General features: G+C 38.1%; 2 protein-coding genes across 4 annotated transcripts in view; both read right to left on the minus strand.

The window, feature by feature from the left end:
• LOC124390029 (zinc finger protein DPF3-like) overlaps positions 1-4991 on the minus strand; it is a 34582-nt gene extending 29591 nt beyond the window's left edge. For both annotated transcript variants that reach the window (XM_046855705.1, XM_046855704.1), the window contains exon 1: positions 4903-4991. In XM_046855705.1, the coding sequence (XP_046711661.1) occupies positions 4903-4934 (32 nt within the window). In that variant the 5' untranslated portion in view covers positions 4935-4991. The remainder of the gene's footprint in view (positions 1-4902) is intronic.
• A 2146-nt stretch (positions 4992-7137) lies between these two features.
• LOC124389952 (signal-induced proliferation-associated 1-like protein 1) overlaps positions 7138-18037 on the minus strand; it is a 52015-nt gene continuing 41115 nt past the window's right edge. Inside the window, exons 13-21 of one of the 2 annotated variants that reach the window (XM_046855572.1) lie at positions 17537-17616; positions 17057-17454; positions 15342-15545; positions 11861-12020; positions 11543-11744; positions 10952-11101; positions 10071-10185; positions 9313-9391; positions 7138-9082 (exon numbers count right to left, since the gene is read on the minus strand). In XM_046855572.1, coding sequence (XP_046711528.1) covers positions 8939-9082; positions 9313-9391; positions 10071-10185; positions 10952-11101; positions 11543-11744; positions 11861-12020; positions 15342-15545; positions 17057-17454; positions 17537-17616 — 1532 coding nt within the window. In that variant the 3' untranslated portion in view covers positions 7138-8938. The remainder of the gene's footprint in view (positions 9083-9312; positions 9392-10070; positions 10186-10951; positions 11102-11542; positions 11745-11860; positions 12021-15341; positions 15546-17056; positions 17455-17536; positions 17617-18037) is intronic. The other variant, XM_046855573.1, reaches the window with a different exon arrangement.

Below are 18037 nucleotides of genomic sequence, written 5' to 3' on the forward strand. Positions count from 1 at the left end.
ATACTACACTATAGTACTGTTGTATAATATACTGTAGTGTAGTGTAGAATACTACACTATAGTACTGTAGTGTAGTATACTGTAGAGTAGTGTAGAATACTACACTATAGTACTGTAGTATAATATGCAGTGTAGTGTAATATGCAGTGTAGTGTAGAATACTACACTATAGTACTGTAGTATAATATACTGTAGTGTGGAATACTACACTATAGTACTGTAGTATAATATACTGTAGTGTGAATACTACACTATAGTACTGTAGTATAATATACTGTAGTGTGGAATACTACACTATAGTACTGTAGTATAATATACTGTAGTGTAGTGTGGAATACTACACTATAGTACTGTTGTATAATATACTGTAGTGTAGTGTAGAATACTACACCATAGTACTGTAGTATAATATACTGTACTGTAGTATAATATGCAGTGTAGTGTAATATGCAGTGTAGTGTGGAATAATACACTGTAGTACTGTAGTATAATATGCAGTGTAGTGTAATATGCAGTGTAGTGTGAGAATACTACACTATAGTACTGTAGTATAATATACTGTAGTGTGGAATACTACACTATAGTACTGTAGTATAATATACTGTAGTGTAGTGTGGAATACTACACTATAGTACTGTTGTATAATATACTGTAGTGTAGTGTAGAATACACTATAGTACTGTAGTGTAGTATACTGTAGTGTAGTGTAGAATACTACACTATAGTACTGTAGTGTAATATGCAGTGTAGTGTAATATGCAGTGTAGTGTAGAATACTACACTATAGTACTGTAGTATAATATACTGTAGTGTGGAATACTACACTATAGTACTGTATAATATACTGTAGTGTGGAATACTACACTATAGTACTGTAGTATAATATACTGTAGTGTGGAATACTACACTATAGTACTGTAGTATAATATACTGTAGTGTAGTGTGGAATACTACACTATAGTACTGTTGCATAATATACTGTAGTGTAGTGTAGAATACTACACTATAGTACTGTAGTATAATATGCAGTGTAGTGTAATATGCAGTGTAGTGTAAAATACTACAATATAGTACTGTAGTATAATATACTGTAGTGTGAATACTACACTATAGTACTGTAGTATAATATACTGTAGTGTGGAATACTACACTATAGTACTGTAGTATAATATACTGTAGTGTGGAATACTACACTATAGTACTGTAGTATAATATACTGTAGTGTAGTGTAGAATACTACACTATAGTACTGTAGTATAATATACTGTAGTGTGGAATACTACACTATAGTACTGTAGTATAATATACTGTAGTGTGGTGTGGAATACTACACCATAGTACTGTTGTATAATATGCTGTAGTGTAGTGTGAATACTACACTATAGAACTGTAGTGTAGTATACTGTAGTGTAGTATACTGTAGTGTAGTGTAGAATACTACACTATAGTACTGTAGTATAATATGCTGTAGTGTAGTATACTGTAGAGTAGTGTAGAATACCACACTATAGTACTGTAGTATAATATACTGTAGTGTAGTATACTGTAGTGTGGAATACTACACTATAGTACTGTAGTATAATATACTGTAGTGTGGAATACTACACTATAGTACTGTAGTATAATATACTGTAGTGTGGAATACTACACCATAGTACTGTAGTATAATATACTGTAGTGTAGTGGAATACTACACTATAGTACTGTTGTATAATATACTGTAGTGTAGTGTAGAATACTACACTATAGTACTGTTGTATAATACTGTAGTGTAGTGTAGAATACTACACTATAGTACTGTAGCATAATATGCAGTGTAGTGTAATATGCAGTGTAGTGTAGAATACTACACCATAGTACTGTAGTATAAAATACTGTAGTGTGTGAATACTACACTATAGTACTGTTGTATAATATACTGTAGTGTAGAATACTACATTATAGTACTGTAGTGTGTGGAATACTACACTATAGTACTGTTGTATAACATACTGTAGTGTAGTGTGAATACTACACTATAGTACTGTTGTATAATATACTGTAGTGTAGTGTAGAATACACTATAGTACTGTAGTGTAGTATACTGTAGTGTAGTGTAGAATACTACACTATAGTACTGTAGTATAATATGCAGTGTAGTGTAATATGCAGTGTAGTGTAGAATACTACACTATAGTACTGTAGTATAATATACTGTAGTGTGGAATACTACACTATAGTACTGTAGTATAACATACTGTAGTGTGGAATACTACACTATAGTACTGTAGTATAATATACTGTAGTGTGGAATACTACACTATAGTACTGTAGTATAATATACTGTAGTGTAGTGTGGAATACTACACTATAGTACTGTAGCATAACATACTGTAGTGTAGTGTAGAATACTACACTATAGTACTGTAGCATAATATACTGTAGTGTAGTATACTGTAGTGTAGTGTAGAATACCACACCATAGTACTGTAGTATAATATGCAGTGTAGTGTAATATGCAGTGTAGTGTAGAATACTACACTATAGTACTGTAGTATAATATACTGTAGTGTGGAATACTACACTATAGTACTGTAGTATAATATACTGTAGTGTGGAATACTACACTATAGTACTGTAGTATAATATACTGTAGTGTAGTGTAGAATACTACACTATAGTACTGTAGTATAATATACTGTAGTGTGGAATACTACACTATAGTACTGTAGTATAATATACTGTAGTGTAGTGTGGAATACTACACTATAGTACTGTTGTATAATATACTGTAGTGTAGTGTAGAATACTACACTATAGTACTGTAGTGTAGTATACTGTAGTGTAGTGTAGAATACTACACTATAGTACTGTAGTATAATATGCAGTGTAGTGTAATATGCAGTGTAGTGTAGAATACTACACTATAGTACTGTAGTATAATATACTGTAGTGTGGAATACTACACTATAGTACTGTAGTATAATATACTGTAGTGTGGAATACTACACTATAGTACTGTAGTATAATATACTGTAGTGTGGAATACTACACTATAGTACTGTAGTATAATATACTGTAGTGTAGTGTAGAATACTACACTATAGTACTGTAGTATAATATACTGTAGTGTGGAATACTACACTATAGTACTGTTGTATAATATACTGTAGTGTAGTGTGGAATACTACACTATAGTACTGTTGTATAATATACTGTAGTGTGTAGAATACTACACTATAGTACTGTAGTATAAAATACTGTAGTGTGGTGTGAATACTACACCATAGTACTGTTGTATAATATACTGTAGTGTAGTGTGTGAATACTACACTGTAGTACTGTGCTATAATTTGTAGTGTAGTATAGAATACTACACTATAGTACTGTTGTATAATATACTGTACTGTAGTATAATATGCAGTGTAGTGTAGAATACTACACTATAGTACTGTATAATATACTGTAGTGTGGTGTGAATACTACACTAGTACTGTAGTATAATATTCTGCAGTGTAGTGTGAATACTACACTAGTACTGTAGTATAATATCCTGCAGTGTAGTGTAGAATACTATAATACTTGTATACTATTCTGCAGTGTAGTGTAGAATACTACACTATAGTACTGTATAATATACTGTACTGTAGTATAATATTCTGCAGTGTAGTGTAGAATACTACACTATAGAACTGTAGTGTAGTGCAGAATACTACACTATAGAACTGTAGTGTAGTGTGGAATACTACACTGTAGTACTGTGCTATAATTTGCAGTGTAGTATAGAATACTACACTATAGTACTGTAGTATAGTTTAGTGTAGAATACTATAATACTTGTATACTATTCTGCAGTGTAGTGTAGAATACTACACTATAGTACTGTAGTATAGTATACTGTAGTGTAGTATACTGTAGTGTAGTGTAGAATACTATAATACTTGTATACTATTCTGCAGTGTAGTGTAGAATACTACACTATAGTACTGTAGTGTAGTGTAGAATACTATAATACTTGTATACTATTCTGCAGTGTAGTGTAGAATACTACACTATAGTACTGTAGTGTAGTGTAGAATACTTTAATACTTGTATACTATTCTGCAGTGTCGTGTAGAATACTACACTATAGTACTATAGTATAGTGTAGTGTAGAATACTATAATACTTGTATACTATTCTGCAGTGTAGTATACTGAACTGCACTGCAGCATACTATACTGTAATATAATATAATGTACTGTAATGTAATATAGTGTAGTATGAACTGGGAACTCCTGACTCTTCCCTGTACTTAGCTTGGCCCTTAATCGGAATGTAAACACTACACAAACATTAGAACAACGCCATTACAAACAAACAAACAAAAAAACTGCTCTTTGTGGGGAAAGAATTAAACCTAAGACAGAGTCGAGACAAAACTAGCCAGATAGGTAGCATGCTAGGAACTTCATAAAAAATAGAAATAAAGAGATGGAGACTGCAAACACATGATTGCAGTGAGCCCATAAATCGAGCTCAGTTTACACCCAACCTGACACCGGTTTCACTTTAATACTCCGATTCCACACACTTGCATTCATTTTGCTATGAAAATTACATTCCTGCAATAAAGACGGTGCTGTTTAATGCTAGCGAGCCACGATTCTGTTTACCAATCGCGGTGGGTGTGATCACGATTTCTGCAACTGTTTATATCGAGAGGAAAAAAATCACACAGCAACCCAAAAGCCGTTTGTAATAAAGCTTAGTTCTAATGTAAAAGCCACCGACTCATCACGAGCACAAGACAATAAGCACGAGCACACACACAAATCCGGACTGGAACAAAAGGAAGCGTTGGCCATTTTTGCATCCGCATTCTTCTGCGTCTCAAACCAACTCTAAACGCGAAGCTTTTTTCCGAAATTATTGCTTACTTACGCGTTTAGAGGATTCTGAATGACAGCCGCCATTTTGCCCCACTGTAACGGAATAGCAGCGGAGGCAGCGCAGATCTGAGGGAGAAGCCCGAGAACAAACGACCAATCAGGAAGCAGCGTGAGAATTCCGACCAATAAGCCTTTATCTTTGGTGGACGAGGCGTGGTCTTCGTGTCTGAGCTGTCAGCCTGAGAACGCCCATGTTTGAAAGGTATTTTAAAGGGATTTCCTTTGTGCAGTGAAAACAGGCCAATAGTGGCAAGTTTAATGAAGAGCCCCTGAAATGCGCTTCATCTCCACAAAGCCCTCTTCAGGACAGACATGACCGCGTTTAACCTCTTCAACTACAAGTCAGTTTCAGAAATATACCTGTCAAAGATGAAATATCCAACTGAAATTCCTCATTCAAATTGGTATAATACAAATAACAGCATTTTTATCATTTTCCCAAACATGCAATTCTCCAGTATTCCCAAATACTTAGTTCTCCAGTATTCCCAAACACACGCAACTCTCAAGTATTCCCAAACACACGCAATTCTCCGGAATTCCCAAACACTCGCAATTAGCAAGTATTCCTAAAGATTTGCAATTCTCCAGTATTAGAACAAACACTTACAGTTCCCCAGTATTCCCAAACAGTTACAATTCTCCAGAATTCCCAAATACATACGGCTCTCAAGTCTTCCGAAACACATGCAATTCTCCAGTATTCCCAAACACTCGCAATTCTCCAGTATTCCCAAACACATGCAATTCTCCAGTATTCCCAAACACTCGCAACTCTCCAGTATTCCCAAACACACGCAACTCTCAAGTATTCCCAAACACACGCAATTCTCCGGAATTCCCAAACACTCGCAATTAGCAAGTATTCCTAAAGATTTGCAATTCTCCAGTATTCCCAAACACACGCAATTCTCCAGTATTCCCAAACACTCGCAATTCTCCAGTATTCCCAAACACACGCAATTCTCCAGTCTTCCCAAACACATGCAATTCTCCAGTATTCCCAAACACACGCAACTCTCCAGTATTCCCAAACACATGCAATTCTCCAGTATTCCCAAAAATTTGCAATTATCAAGTATTCCCAAACACTTAGTTCTCTACTATACCCAAATACATACAATTCTCAAGTATTCCCAAACACTTAGTTCTCCAGTATTCCCAAATAGATACAATTTATAGGTCTTCTCAAACACTTACAATTCTTTAGTATTCCCAAACACTTACAATTATCAAGTCTTTAAAGGATGAAAAAGGATCATAATAAAGGATGTTGAACAGCACAAGCAGACTGGCTGAGGTCTTGGCTCCACTGCGGCCTTTGCTGTGGTCAGGACACTCGGACACCTTTTTCTCACCAAGCAAAATGCTATGTTAAATAGACAGGGACATTTTTCATCCAGGTCATTTGTGCCTATAGGTTTGTCCTCTCAAAATGAAATTCAGACTTAGCCATCCAGAGAACATTAAGTGCATCTAGGCCTGGTATGTCCTCCAATGGAAACTATTTCTTGAATAGCATGGGCTTCATTGGTTGGATTCAGTGAATTTCCCAATTCCTAAGGGAATAATATTTCAGTGAGACTACCTTTCTGCACTAGTCCAGTTCTTTATACTCATGAATCAAGGAATTGTTACTAGAGGTTTCTACATTCTACAGATCACGACATTCTCTCACCCATGTGAAATTATGTAGAGAATCAAACCACAGGCGCAAAACAGTTCCTTCACAATTATTCAGAACAGTAGAAAAGTTCCCTCAACAGAGGGACCCTCTGAAAAGGTCCCTCTGTTGTTCTGTGGTTAATTAGGAAGCAAGCAAACCGTAGTAAGTGAATTTCCTGCACGCCAAATAAAATTGTTAGACAAGAATTGAAGTAAAAAGTATGAATCTATTAGGATTAGGACTCGCACACTATTACTATTACAGCGTGCAGTCTCTATAGCTTCATCTCTTACAGTTACCTCTGAGGAAAAGCATGTCTTTTTGGATTACACACACTTGTCAAGCACTCAACATGACCTCACTCTCGTTTGTTCCCACATAGTTACCAGACTTCATACACTCTACCATTCTGGCATGTTCATGCATCAGCTGTTCCATCCAAATCCATGGTAAAAAGCATTCTATTTATTTTATATATTGTTTTTCAAATTGTTACTCTTTCAGCTTTTTTATTGCAAAATTGTACATTAGGCAACATACAGAATGAATCAGACAACAGCATTTAAAATGCACAAAATATTTTTTAATGGAATAAATGTCTTTACATGTCAAAGGATAAGGGAAATATTACAACATGCTACTGCACGTCAGAGATACGTTTCCAAAAGGAAAGAGGATCCAGTAATGTCTGCAGAGAGAATGTCAGATTTCAGACAACGGAAAATAAGCTCTTTTAGGAGAGCAATACAAATAAGGGAGGGAAAAAACACACCGAGGGGGGAAATGTGACGTCGATTCAACAAGCACAATAAAAAAATAAAAAAAACAAGGAAATGATTAAAGACTTTGAAAAAAAAAAACCATGTCGCTGTCTTTTCAGGTGTCATTTTTGTTTTATAATAAAGATAAAAATGATTAAAGAAAAGTAAAACACGTTTTATAAATCAGTTTGAGAGATTAAGGACTCCTTTTAATGAAGGTCATGTGGCATTTACTCCAATAGATGGCAACATTTCAAAATGTTGGAAAAAAATTTGAATGTAAAAAAAAAAAAAAAAAAAGAAAATTATTTACAACAGCTACATAGCGCTCTGCCAAACCCCCCCTTGCTTCTACATCTTAAAATGGTTTAATACATCTTAAAATGACTATCCAACAAATAAATATTTTTTTCAAAATAAGTTTTCTTTTTATGGGGCAATTGTACAAGAGAGGCTGTTAATTTATTTGTATACACAATAAGATATAAATATTTACCCGATGGCACCAACCGTCTCCCAGTACTCCATCATCCTGCTGTAAAACAAGTACTGTAGCTGATATACAGTAGGTCAAGTTACTCATAAGGCCGTAGATCACATTCGCATTGATCTTTCATAGTGGTCACTTTGAATAAGGACCTTAAAGAGTGATTGAGTATCACTGACCAGGTACCTCTAAGATGAGTATATTATTTTCATCTTAACAGTTCAACAGGAGAAAGCAACATATCTGAACGCGGTCAGAATTCAACGCGAGTTCGGCTCTCAGACAAAGTATAATCGAGGCGACTGTAGTCCCTTTGCACATAAATACATCAAGCTGAACATCTCAATCATATTTGTTTTAGGGATTATTAAAAAAAATTTTTAAAAATTAAAGAGAGCACACCCGTCTCACAAGCACCAACAACGCAAAAGTGGTTATGTGAGTTTGAAATTCTGCTAACTGATAAAATAAGGCTTAGAAATGGTTTCCACAGTGTCGTCAACAAGCATGATCCTCAAGCAGCCACCACATAATCCACCAGTCTCCAAGTGTTTATTAATATCCGTTATTCTCACACAGGTTTGAACTGCATAGCATAGTGGACTTGGTCGTAGCGTTTCTTTGCCATTTAAAAAATTTTTAAATAAAAAACATTTATATAGACTGAGCAAATGACCATTTTATAGCCCTGAACCCACAGAATTTGTTTAAGAACATCACATTATAGAGAGCCAAAGAACAGCGAGGAAGTGAGCAATAAAGCAAATTAACGAGGCACAGGAAATTGTCCTACACTACAGTAGTACTCCTTATATAAACCAAATGAAACGGTTCAGTGGGGCCTGGTACTGTGGGGTGGGAGTGGTGGTGGGGGGGCATGCACACATACCCGCCCAGTATTCAGAACAAAGGAAACACATGCAGGGGGGCTTTCATTATGACTTTCAGTTCGATCCCCATGACCACTTTAGAACCATAACCATTCATGTATATAAATATGATCGTGACTCCTCACAGTATATGTATGACTGTAGGGATTCATGTTGTTGAATCATCGTGTGATTAATCATATTGTATTTTGAGTGTGGCAATATGGCACTGGAGGGTCACCGAGTCAGTTCATGTCGATGGTGTTAAAAACCCATTCTGTGAATTTCTTCAGTTTGGCCAAGGCGTTCTGAGATTCCTCCTGCAGCCGCTGATTGTCGACCCTCAGACTCTGAATCTGGGCCTGCAAAGAGGCTTTCGCGTCCTTCTCCTAGGTCAAATAAAAGATCACAAAATCAAGCTCTTGCACATCAAAAGAATACACAAAAAAAAAGGTTAATCTAAATCCTTAAATTTAGCTTCAACGTGAACGTATAGATGGGAAATGGAGGGTTTTGCTAATTTATTTCAAAACTCTCCGGTGACTTGTGTGGTGCAGGTTAACAGACCAAATCGCAGTCATTCTGCTTTACATCCTATAATCTGGTGTCTTTCGCCCACCTTCTTCAGATCCTCCTGCAGCAGTTTCACCATAGACTCCAGCTGACTGACCTTCCCAATCAGACTGGCAGGACTCTCACTGAGCAGAAACACAGAGAACACCACCACCACAGGAATATGGTTAAACATGTTTATCTTGTTTTCAATATACTTGTCAAAACATTGTCATATAACCGTGAAACGTGCATTATGAGATTTATTATGCTGTAGATATTGAGGGATGCCTCAATAATGCTGTATAGAATACGGAATATGATTATGACCCCATTTTTTTTGGAACGCAGCAACACTGATGCACGTCTGTTTAGTGGTTAAGGCATTGGACTTTGGATCGGTAGGTTACTGCTGGGCCCTTGAGCAAGGCCCTCAACCCTTAACTGCTCTGTTGTAAGCCACTCTGGTTAAGGGCATCGACCAAATGGCATAAATGTAAAATGTAATAGTTGCTTGTGTTTGCAATGTTATTTACTCAGTATCTGTGACGGCGATCAAGCCGACCGTGCAGACACGTAGCAGAGACTGTATTTAAAAACAGAATGAATTGCACCTTGACCCCCCCTAAGCAAAGAGGACACCTGAAGAATGCGGGTCTCAGTACTTACAAGTTATACAATTTATACACCATAAATTATTATGATCAGGTTTATGACTTTGCTTTGACTGCCATTACATGTGAAATGCACCGCACCACACCACTGCAACATTTGCTTAATACCAAGTAGTACTTTTCAGTATCAATGCTAAGACAAGCCATGCACCTGAATGAGATGTGCTGCTGTAAAGAGGGCTGAGTTTCCATCGTCTGGGAGCCGGGAGAATGCGTCTCTGACCTAGAAGTGGCGTCTTTTGCTGCCAAGAATGTTGCTCTTTGAACTACAGATACGAACGGAAAGAGAAAGAAGAAACGTCATCGGAGAGAATTGCTTTACGATGCCTCTGAGAATCGCCGCTTTTGAAGGGAACACTCATCCTCCTCTCTGGAGTGTTTAATGCTAAAGTTATTCTCTTGTCAGCAAGCCAACAAACTGAAGAGACACAGCTACTTAAGAGGGACAATTACATAAGTGCTGGGGGGAAAAATGGCAGCTAAAAGGTTTAAAAGATGAACCAAAGGAACAAAGTTTCTGTAAAAACAAAAGTAAAAGAAAAAAAAAGAAGCAATGTTATTCCTACGCTGAATAATCTTACATATAGAAATGGCACCTTAAAGCAGGACATTTATAAAAAAGCTTCATTTCTTATAAATCAACAAGTTTTAACTCAGATAATTGACCCTAATTGTGTACTTTAGTAGTCAAATGTTTCTAGAATTCTTCTTGAAACACATTTACATAGCTGCAATTAAAATAAGTTATGATCTCTAGAGCCCTCTGCTGTCTAATATGTGAACTGCAAGCAGTGTAATTGGTAGAGAGAGAAAGAGTTTAGCAGCTCGACTCTGGCTAAAGCAGAAGCTGATAACAGGCCTAGGAAAATAATAAAAACATGTAAATAAATATACTAATGAGTCTCTATTATACAGGAATCTTTCAAATCAGTTCCAAGCATCGTTATAGGTCTATATACAAAATTAAGAACTACAAACTGCAGTTTTGCAGCTTAGATTTGTGAACAAAGTGGTCTAAGATAACATGAATACCTTCGAACGCTTTGGCTGCGTCCACTAGGTCGGACCAATCGAGTCCGCTGTCTGCGCTGGCATCAGGAAGGGGGATGAGGCCGGGGTCCTGCTGCTGTTTCCTGGATGGTGCAGCCTCAAAAACACTGCCCTCTGTAAATGTGAGGTCACCTAGTGAAAGAGCAAAAGATGGATGGATAGATGTTGGTCACTGCAAACAGTACAGATACTCAGCTAACAAAATATATATAGCCATTAGGTACTGGGGAAAGATGGCACAATGTTTATTTTCGCTGTGACCACTAGATCAATTTATTACTCTATCTTACTCCATTATCTCTGTCTGAACAAAAAAAAACACCCAGCATGATTCAGATACTCCGGCTAGAGGTAGACGTAGTAAAACCTCACTTTTGTAGACATGGAAACATCATTGGATATTATTTCACAAACTAAAATCTTTTTTTTTTACATAGCAAGAAGGTAAAAGATAATTGCAAATGACAAAATCTTACTTCAAATGTTCTTCGTTTTTGCAATTGAGTAGTACTAACTTCCAAAACTCTTTTTCTAATTTCCAAAAAAAAATAGATTCTCCAGTTTGAAGCTCACCCAGCGATTTGGCTCCGTGTGTGTAGGACGAATGGTGCAGCGTTGAGCTACGGGCACTGGGTGAGCGCGGCATTGTGGAGCGACCGAACAGGTTGGCACTCTGACGGGCTGCTGTGAGCACCCTCTGGCCGCTAAAGATGCTCTCGTCGGAGAAGGTCCGCTGTAAAGAACGGGGACTTGTCGTGGAGAGCGAGAATAAGGGCTAAAGACCAGAGAAAGCACAGTAAGCACAGGCCAATCGGTGCACACGCTGCTGCTGCATCCATTCAGAAATTGAAACTGCATTTATGAACTAGTGTGTTATCAAATTCATAGTACCTTAGTTTTGCTACAGCTAGGCGGAGGGCTGTCCAGAGTGATTAGCTTCTTTAGATCCTCCTCTACAGTGGATTTTGGAGTGGGCTGAGGGGACTGGCTCATCTTCATAGTGGCCCGTAGCTGAGGCTGCCCACCTAAATAGCCATCGCTCTGATGCCGCCTGAATCAGAGAAGACAGAAAAAGCCAAAAGCCGCTTGACCACATGTTCGAAAATGGTACAGAAATTCAATTGACTGAACAGTGAACATTTTAGCAGCATTATAGACCTCTGGATATTGATTGAAATTTATCCCTAATGAGCAAACCTGGCGAGAAAATAAATTCCATAAATACAAGGAAGAAACCTTGAGAGAGAGTCAATAGGGAAACTCTTTCGGCCAACACCGGATATTGCTGCATTGTATTACTTAATATTAATGATCTTTACAATTTTGACCATGTCACAGAGCTCCTCAACTGAACTAGTAGCTTTTAGTAGATTTCTGCAGAGACGACTGAAGGCCCATTGCTTGTCTTATGCGGGCAGAAACCTCAACGGGTAATTGGGCCACTCCCAATGAGCAAGCTGTGTATTTCATTCATATTCATAAATGCAGGCCAATCTGTAAAATGTGATAAGTTATGACAATTCTTCGACTGATGCTGGTGTTGAAGCTGGTGTTGGATCTGTGATGATCTCAAATGTTGAGCTATTTTATAAGTTGCTCAGTAGCTCCTAGTTTTATAACCACAATGACTGTATAAGTCTGTAGCAAGATCATTACTCATAATCACACGCTCCAGTGCTCATGATATTTCTCACTCTCTAGTGTTCTGCATTGTTTAAAGATTAATGATCACACTTTTGATGTCACCCAAATGAGGATGGGTTCCCCTTTTGAGTCTGGTTCCTCTCAAGGCTTCTTCCTCATAACATGTAAGGGAGTTTTTCCTTGCCACAGTCGCCACGGCTGCTCATCAGGGATAAATACACACCATTCACCTTGACTGTTGATTTCTGTAAAGCTGCTTTGAGACAATGTCTGTTGTGAAAAGCGCTATAGAAATAAACTTGACTGCATCATCCTAAAGTGATAATGATTTTTACCATCCTAATGAAAACAGCTAAAGAATAAGCAAGAATGCGCTGAATGTTATCATACAAAATCTCCTTGACCCTTATTATAGGATATAAGACCACAGATATGTACATCGCTTAATAAAGCAACTCGGTGTCCTCCGTTATCTCATCACATGGGTTGAGCTGAAGCATTCCCCACTGCACAAATGCCGGAACCACATTCCACTCACTAAACAGGATGAGTAAATAGTAATGACAAGATATGTACATGTATGTACATGTTTAGACTCGATTACATGTAGTGACAGGTTTAAAATCGTAGTATTATGGAGTTAAAGGTTTCTCAAAATAGAGTAAATGCTGTCCATGCTACTGTACTGTACTGTAATAGAAGTTTAAGAGTAGACCTCTGTAGGCGTGATGAAGCCCAGATGAACCAGCTCTGACTTTCAAATACAGAATTTCCAAGGCAACTTCCAGAAGCGTAAAAAACACCCTGATGTAACTTGGTGCTGTGCATTAGGACTGGGATCCAACAAAACCCAACAAAACACCTCGACAGCGGGTGGTCACACATCGCATTCTTGAAACAAAAAAAGGCCATGTTCATTAACATTGAAACAGCGGGGTGCTCTGCCACATTCATGTTCACTAGCTGCTTTATCCTGGTTAGGTTGCTTTTATTTCATCACTTAAAAGTTAATATTTTTGCAAATAAATCCAATTAAGGTGATGACGCACCGCCCAGCAAGCCAGTCTCTATTCAGGCAGGGGAGCTCTTCGGGGTCTTCCTTCAAATGCAGACAAGCAGCCGACATACCAGCCGGATTGTAACACGAGTTTTGATTGACAGAAACATTCAGTCACAAGGTACACATGCAATTATATAAAAGGCTGCTTTCTCAGTCTTTTTGTTGAAATGATGACTGGAGGTTTTAAAGGCACTCCAAGACAAGGGCACGATCTCATAATCGGCTTTTTATCGAGCTTAGCTGATGAAGACATTAAACTTCCTTCAGAACGCTTGGGGTAAGATTATGAGCTCTTAGCAAGACATTTTATATATCTCTGGAAAGGTGCACACCACAAACACAGATAATGCAGAAGGGGACTCTCTATTGTTGAGACGTCCATGTAGGAAAGCTACGACCTCTGGGTACTGGCTAGTGCACAACGTTGCAAGCTCACTATTGGGGGTGGGGTTCAATCAGCTATGCTAGCAGCGCATATGCACATGTAGGAAAACTCCAAGCATTAAGAGCCATTCTTAGCAACAGAGTAGTTTAGATTGAAATCATGGAGAGCAATGGATTTAATACATAGATAACATGGTACGCAAGCAAATAAGACAAACAGTACAAATATTCCAGACATAAAGAGATGAAGAGATAATAGGAGTCTATTGCAAGGTTACCTGTAGGTCTGAGTGTTCATGAGGGGGTGTATGACACAAAAAAGAGAAAGGAAACCAATGGGCATGTGACGACAAGAACGATATCGAATACTAAATCATACATTCGCTTTTTGGCATGTGCTTATTTGTACAAGAAATCATCCTGGTGTTCCGAAACAAAACAATAGTCACAATAAAATATCTCTAAGCTCTTGCAGAGTGTATGTGGAGTGTTTGCAGTAGCATTGCGTGCGTCTAGAAGGCCTTACTTGCTAATCTCAACCCTTGACTGAATTAAAAAACAAACAAACAAAAAGCCTCCTCAGGCCGTCAAGGCTCCTCAGGTATTGTGGGAAGGGAGGAGCAGAGGATGGGTCAAACGTTTGGTAAGAGGGTGGTTGGATTGGTCAGAATTCCTTTTATTGGTTTCGTCTTTTGATAATTTTGCATTCCGTGTGTGTGTGTGTGTGTGTGTGTGTGTGTGTGTGTATATATATATATATATATATATATATATATATATATATATATATATATATATATATATATATATATATATATATATATATATATATAATTTTAAACAAACAGAAGTAAAACCATTTTCTACACTGTAATTAAGTGCATTTAATATACATTACACCCTTTTGCGTTATGGCTCCTTGTTCTTTTGGAGCATACAACGAAACATCTAACCACAAGATGGAAATGTCAAAGCTTTAGCTCAATTGAAAAAGGCAGCTGAGGAGATCGGTTTTCTCAGGCTGTGACTCATGGGACTCCAAGTCTAACACCTATACTGCTAGTTTAAGCAGTTAAGTTCTGTGAGTCTGCGTCACATGATTGCTTGAGAAGGACTAAGTTCACTGTGTATTGCACATCTTTGACAAATGCAACTGATTCACCTTATAAGGTCAAACCCTTTATGAATCATCAGGAGTCATGTGCAGGGGAAACAGCCATGTACACTACCCTGTTTCTCCTGAAGTAGTTTTTTTTTTTTTTTTTTTTTTTACACAAGACTTACTTGCGACTGCTACCAAATTCCACAGAGTTGATGGTGCCCCCTGGTTTCTTCCAGCCAATCAGGTACTTGCTGGTGGCTCCCTGGCGGGGGTAGAAGCTCTTGGCTCCAGGAGAGAGGGATGGGTGGGTGGGGGAAGAGGTAGAGGGGGTTGATTCCTCCTGAGTGGAGCTCGGTGGACTGCCCGAGTGCACTGAACTCAGAGTGCTTTCAGACACAAAGAGAGTATAAAGAATCAATACTTTCCCTTTCTCTCCTTCCTTAAACCATGCACACAGCGAGCACAGTAGTAAAACTCCAATGTATCAGTGAAGCATGTTGCCAGATATAAATGTAGCTTTATGCCAAAAATAGAACTGAAGCGATGATTAGTAAAATACTGTACTGCCTGAAAGTGGAAACCATGTTCAGTAAAAGAGCTTCGTCATTTGTTCAGAGGGGGGAAATACACTTTTCACAGCTAGAGGTGAAAACAGGTCAGGATTTTTCATAAGACAAGATTCTTGAGTTCCACATTCCTGAGTGAGTTGTGTGGTCTCGCTTCTCTCGGGAGATGGAGCAAGCATGCACGTTTTGCTAAAAACAAGCTAGTGCTTGTTAAACATAAAAACAGCTCAACCAATGAAGAACTGCACACTTTATGTTGAGTGATGTGTTAGAAAGACAGCAACTCCTACTCCAAGCAGAAAAATCCCCACTTAATATAAAGACAATAAAACACAAAATCACTACGTGTGAATTAAAGCCAGCAAAAAGCATATGCCTGCTTTTAAATAAACAAATATTAAGCCATAACACATTGTGCAGGTGTTTGAGATGTTTCAAGAGGTCTTCGTAGAGTATAATAAACTGGGGCTTGTACAGCATTAGTGCTCTCTGAGCTTCATAAATGATGCTTGAAAATTTTGAATTATACCAGAAAAAACAACAAATAAAATAAAAAAAATTCTCTCTATCTCTCTTCCACATATTGTGCCAGTATATGATGTAATGCAAAGTACAGAATAAAACCTGAAGGGAAATGCTACTATGCGAAATATGGATTATTTTGCTATGACAGCATAAACCCAAACCGGCTCAAATACGGTCATGTTACAGAGAAACTTGAAACTCTTTTGTCCTGGAAACACCCCCTGGTCTTTAATAAATGTCTCCAACAATTATTTTGCAGCATTCAGTTGTGGTCCACTAGTCAGAATGGTCGAGTGGAGTTCCTTGTGTGGCATAATCCTATATCAGCGATGAGACATTGCACTGTGTGAAACAATCCGCTGGTCTGCATTTGCCATTTAAAATTTTTACCGGAAGAGCCTTTAACAAAAACGCACAAATTATGCGTGCAATGAAGTTTAAGTTTAATATCACACTGGTTGTGTGGTTATATGGAATAACGTGAGAGCATTCAGTATTGCACACTTGCTCATGTGAAAAGGCTTAATGGTAATTTTTCTTTTCAAACTGGCTTTTGTGGCACATCTGCCTTATATTCCCAGTGCTTGGGAAGTTACTAAAGAATCAATAACATAGAAGACGGTCATTAATATAAAATGAAATCAGAGCTGTCGGTCATGTTGTTAAAGAAAATGTACCAACGTCTTCCGACCAATCAGGTTTTAAACTAAAAACATCATCATGGCTTTATAAAGACAAACAATTATAGAAACCTGAGGTCCGAATGAATGCGCAGTGCACTAAATATAAACCGTTTGAAGGTGTACCTTGAATGAGAGGCTGTGTCACTGATATTATGGGAAGTTGTGTCTGGAGGCAGAGGGCTTTTGGCCTGATTCTCAGAGAGATCTGTGTGAAGCGGAGTCTCTGAGCCAGCTGGGGAGACCTGCAGAGCCTGGCAGGCGGAGGTGATCTCCCCCCAGTGAGCTGAGGCTTTCTCTTTCAGCTTCGAGTTGATGCTAACTGGAACGGAGTCAAAGTTCCTAGGCGAAGCTTCCCCAGCACCATTAGCAGAAGCTCCCTGGGGACAATCGGTTGTAAAGCCGTTCAGATCCGAGTCTAGCCTTCCATCCAAATCGTACCACTTCTCCTCAGTATCTGTGCAGCTTGAGGCATGGCTGGAGAGCGTGGTGGTGCTGGATTGGCCGACGGATGCGGTGTCGCTCTGAAGTGGGAGATATTGGATTGATCGGTGTGCAAATCACGTATACACTTAAATAATACGTGAGGCCAGACTTTCGACTCACCTTGTTTGGATAGAGGTGTGTGTTAGGATCTTTGGGATGTTGGTCAGTGCTCATCAGGGCTGGCTTTACTTTGGTCAGGTCTAAATAACAGAGTTAATCCAGAACATAAATATATGGAGAAAACCTGAGGGTGTGTTGGGTGACAGAGAATTAGCAAGCAATCATTGTCAAGCGCATTTACACTTTTTTTGCCTTGCCAAAGACATTGCTCTCACGGTGTGCGTGTGTGTGCGTGTGTACGCAGCTTTTATCATCTGCTAGCCTGAGGAAATCTAGTAACTTGGTTTTATCAGTGTCTTGCTCAAAGGGAAGGACAAAGTACATCTCAATCCCAGAGAACAGCTAGAAGTTTTATAGAGCTCATATTAGAAACAAAGTCTGCTTTACCTATAAAGTCATAACCTCATATAAAATACGCCAGTTAAAGCTGAAACATGTCTTGATAACACATCTTCAACCACCTGCAATAAAACAGTCATTCTGAGAAAAAAAATCAAACGC

The sequence above is a fragment of the Silurus meridionalis genome, chromosome 8 (assembly GCF_014805685.1).
Source record: "Silurus meridionalis isolate SWU-2019-XX chromosome 8, ASM1480568v1, whole genome shotgun sequence".
NCBI lineage: Eukaryota > Metazoa > Chordata > Actinopteri > Siluriformes > Siluridae > Silurus > Silurus meridionalis.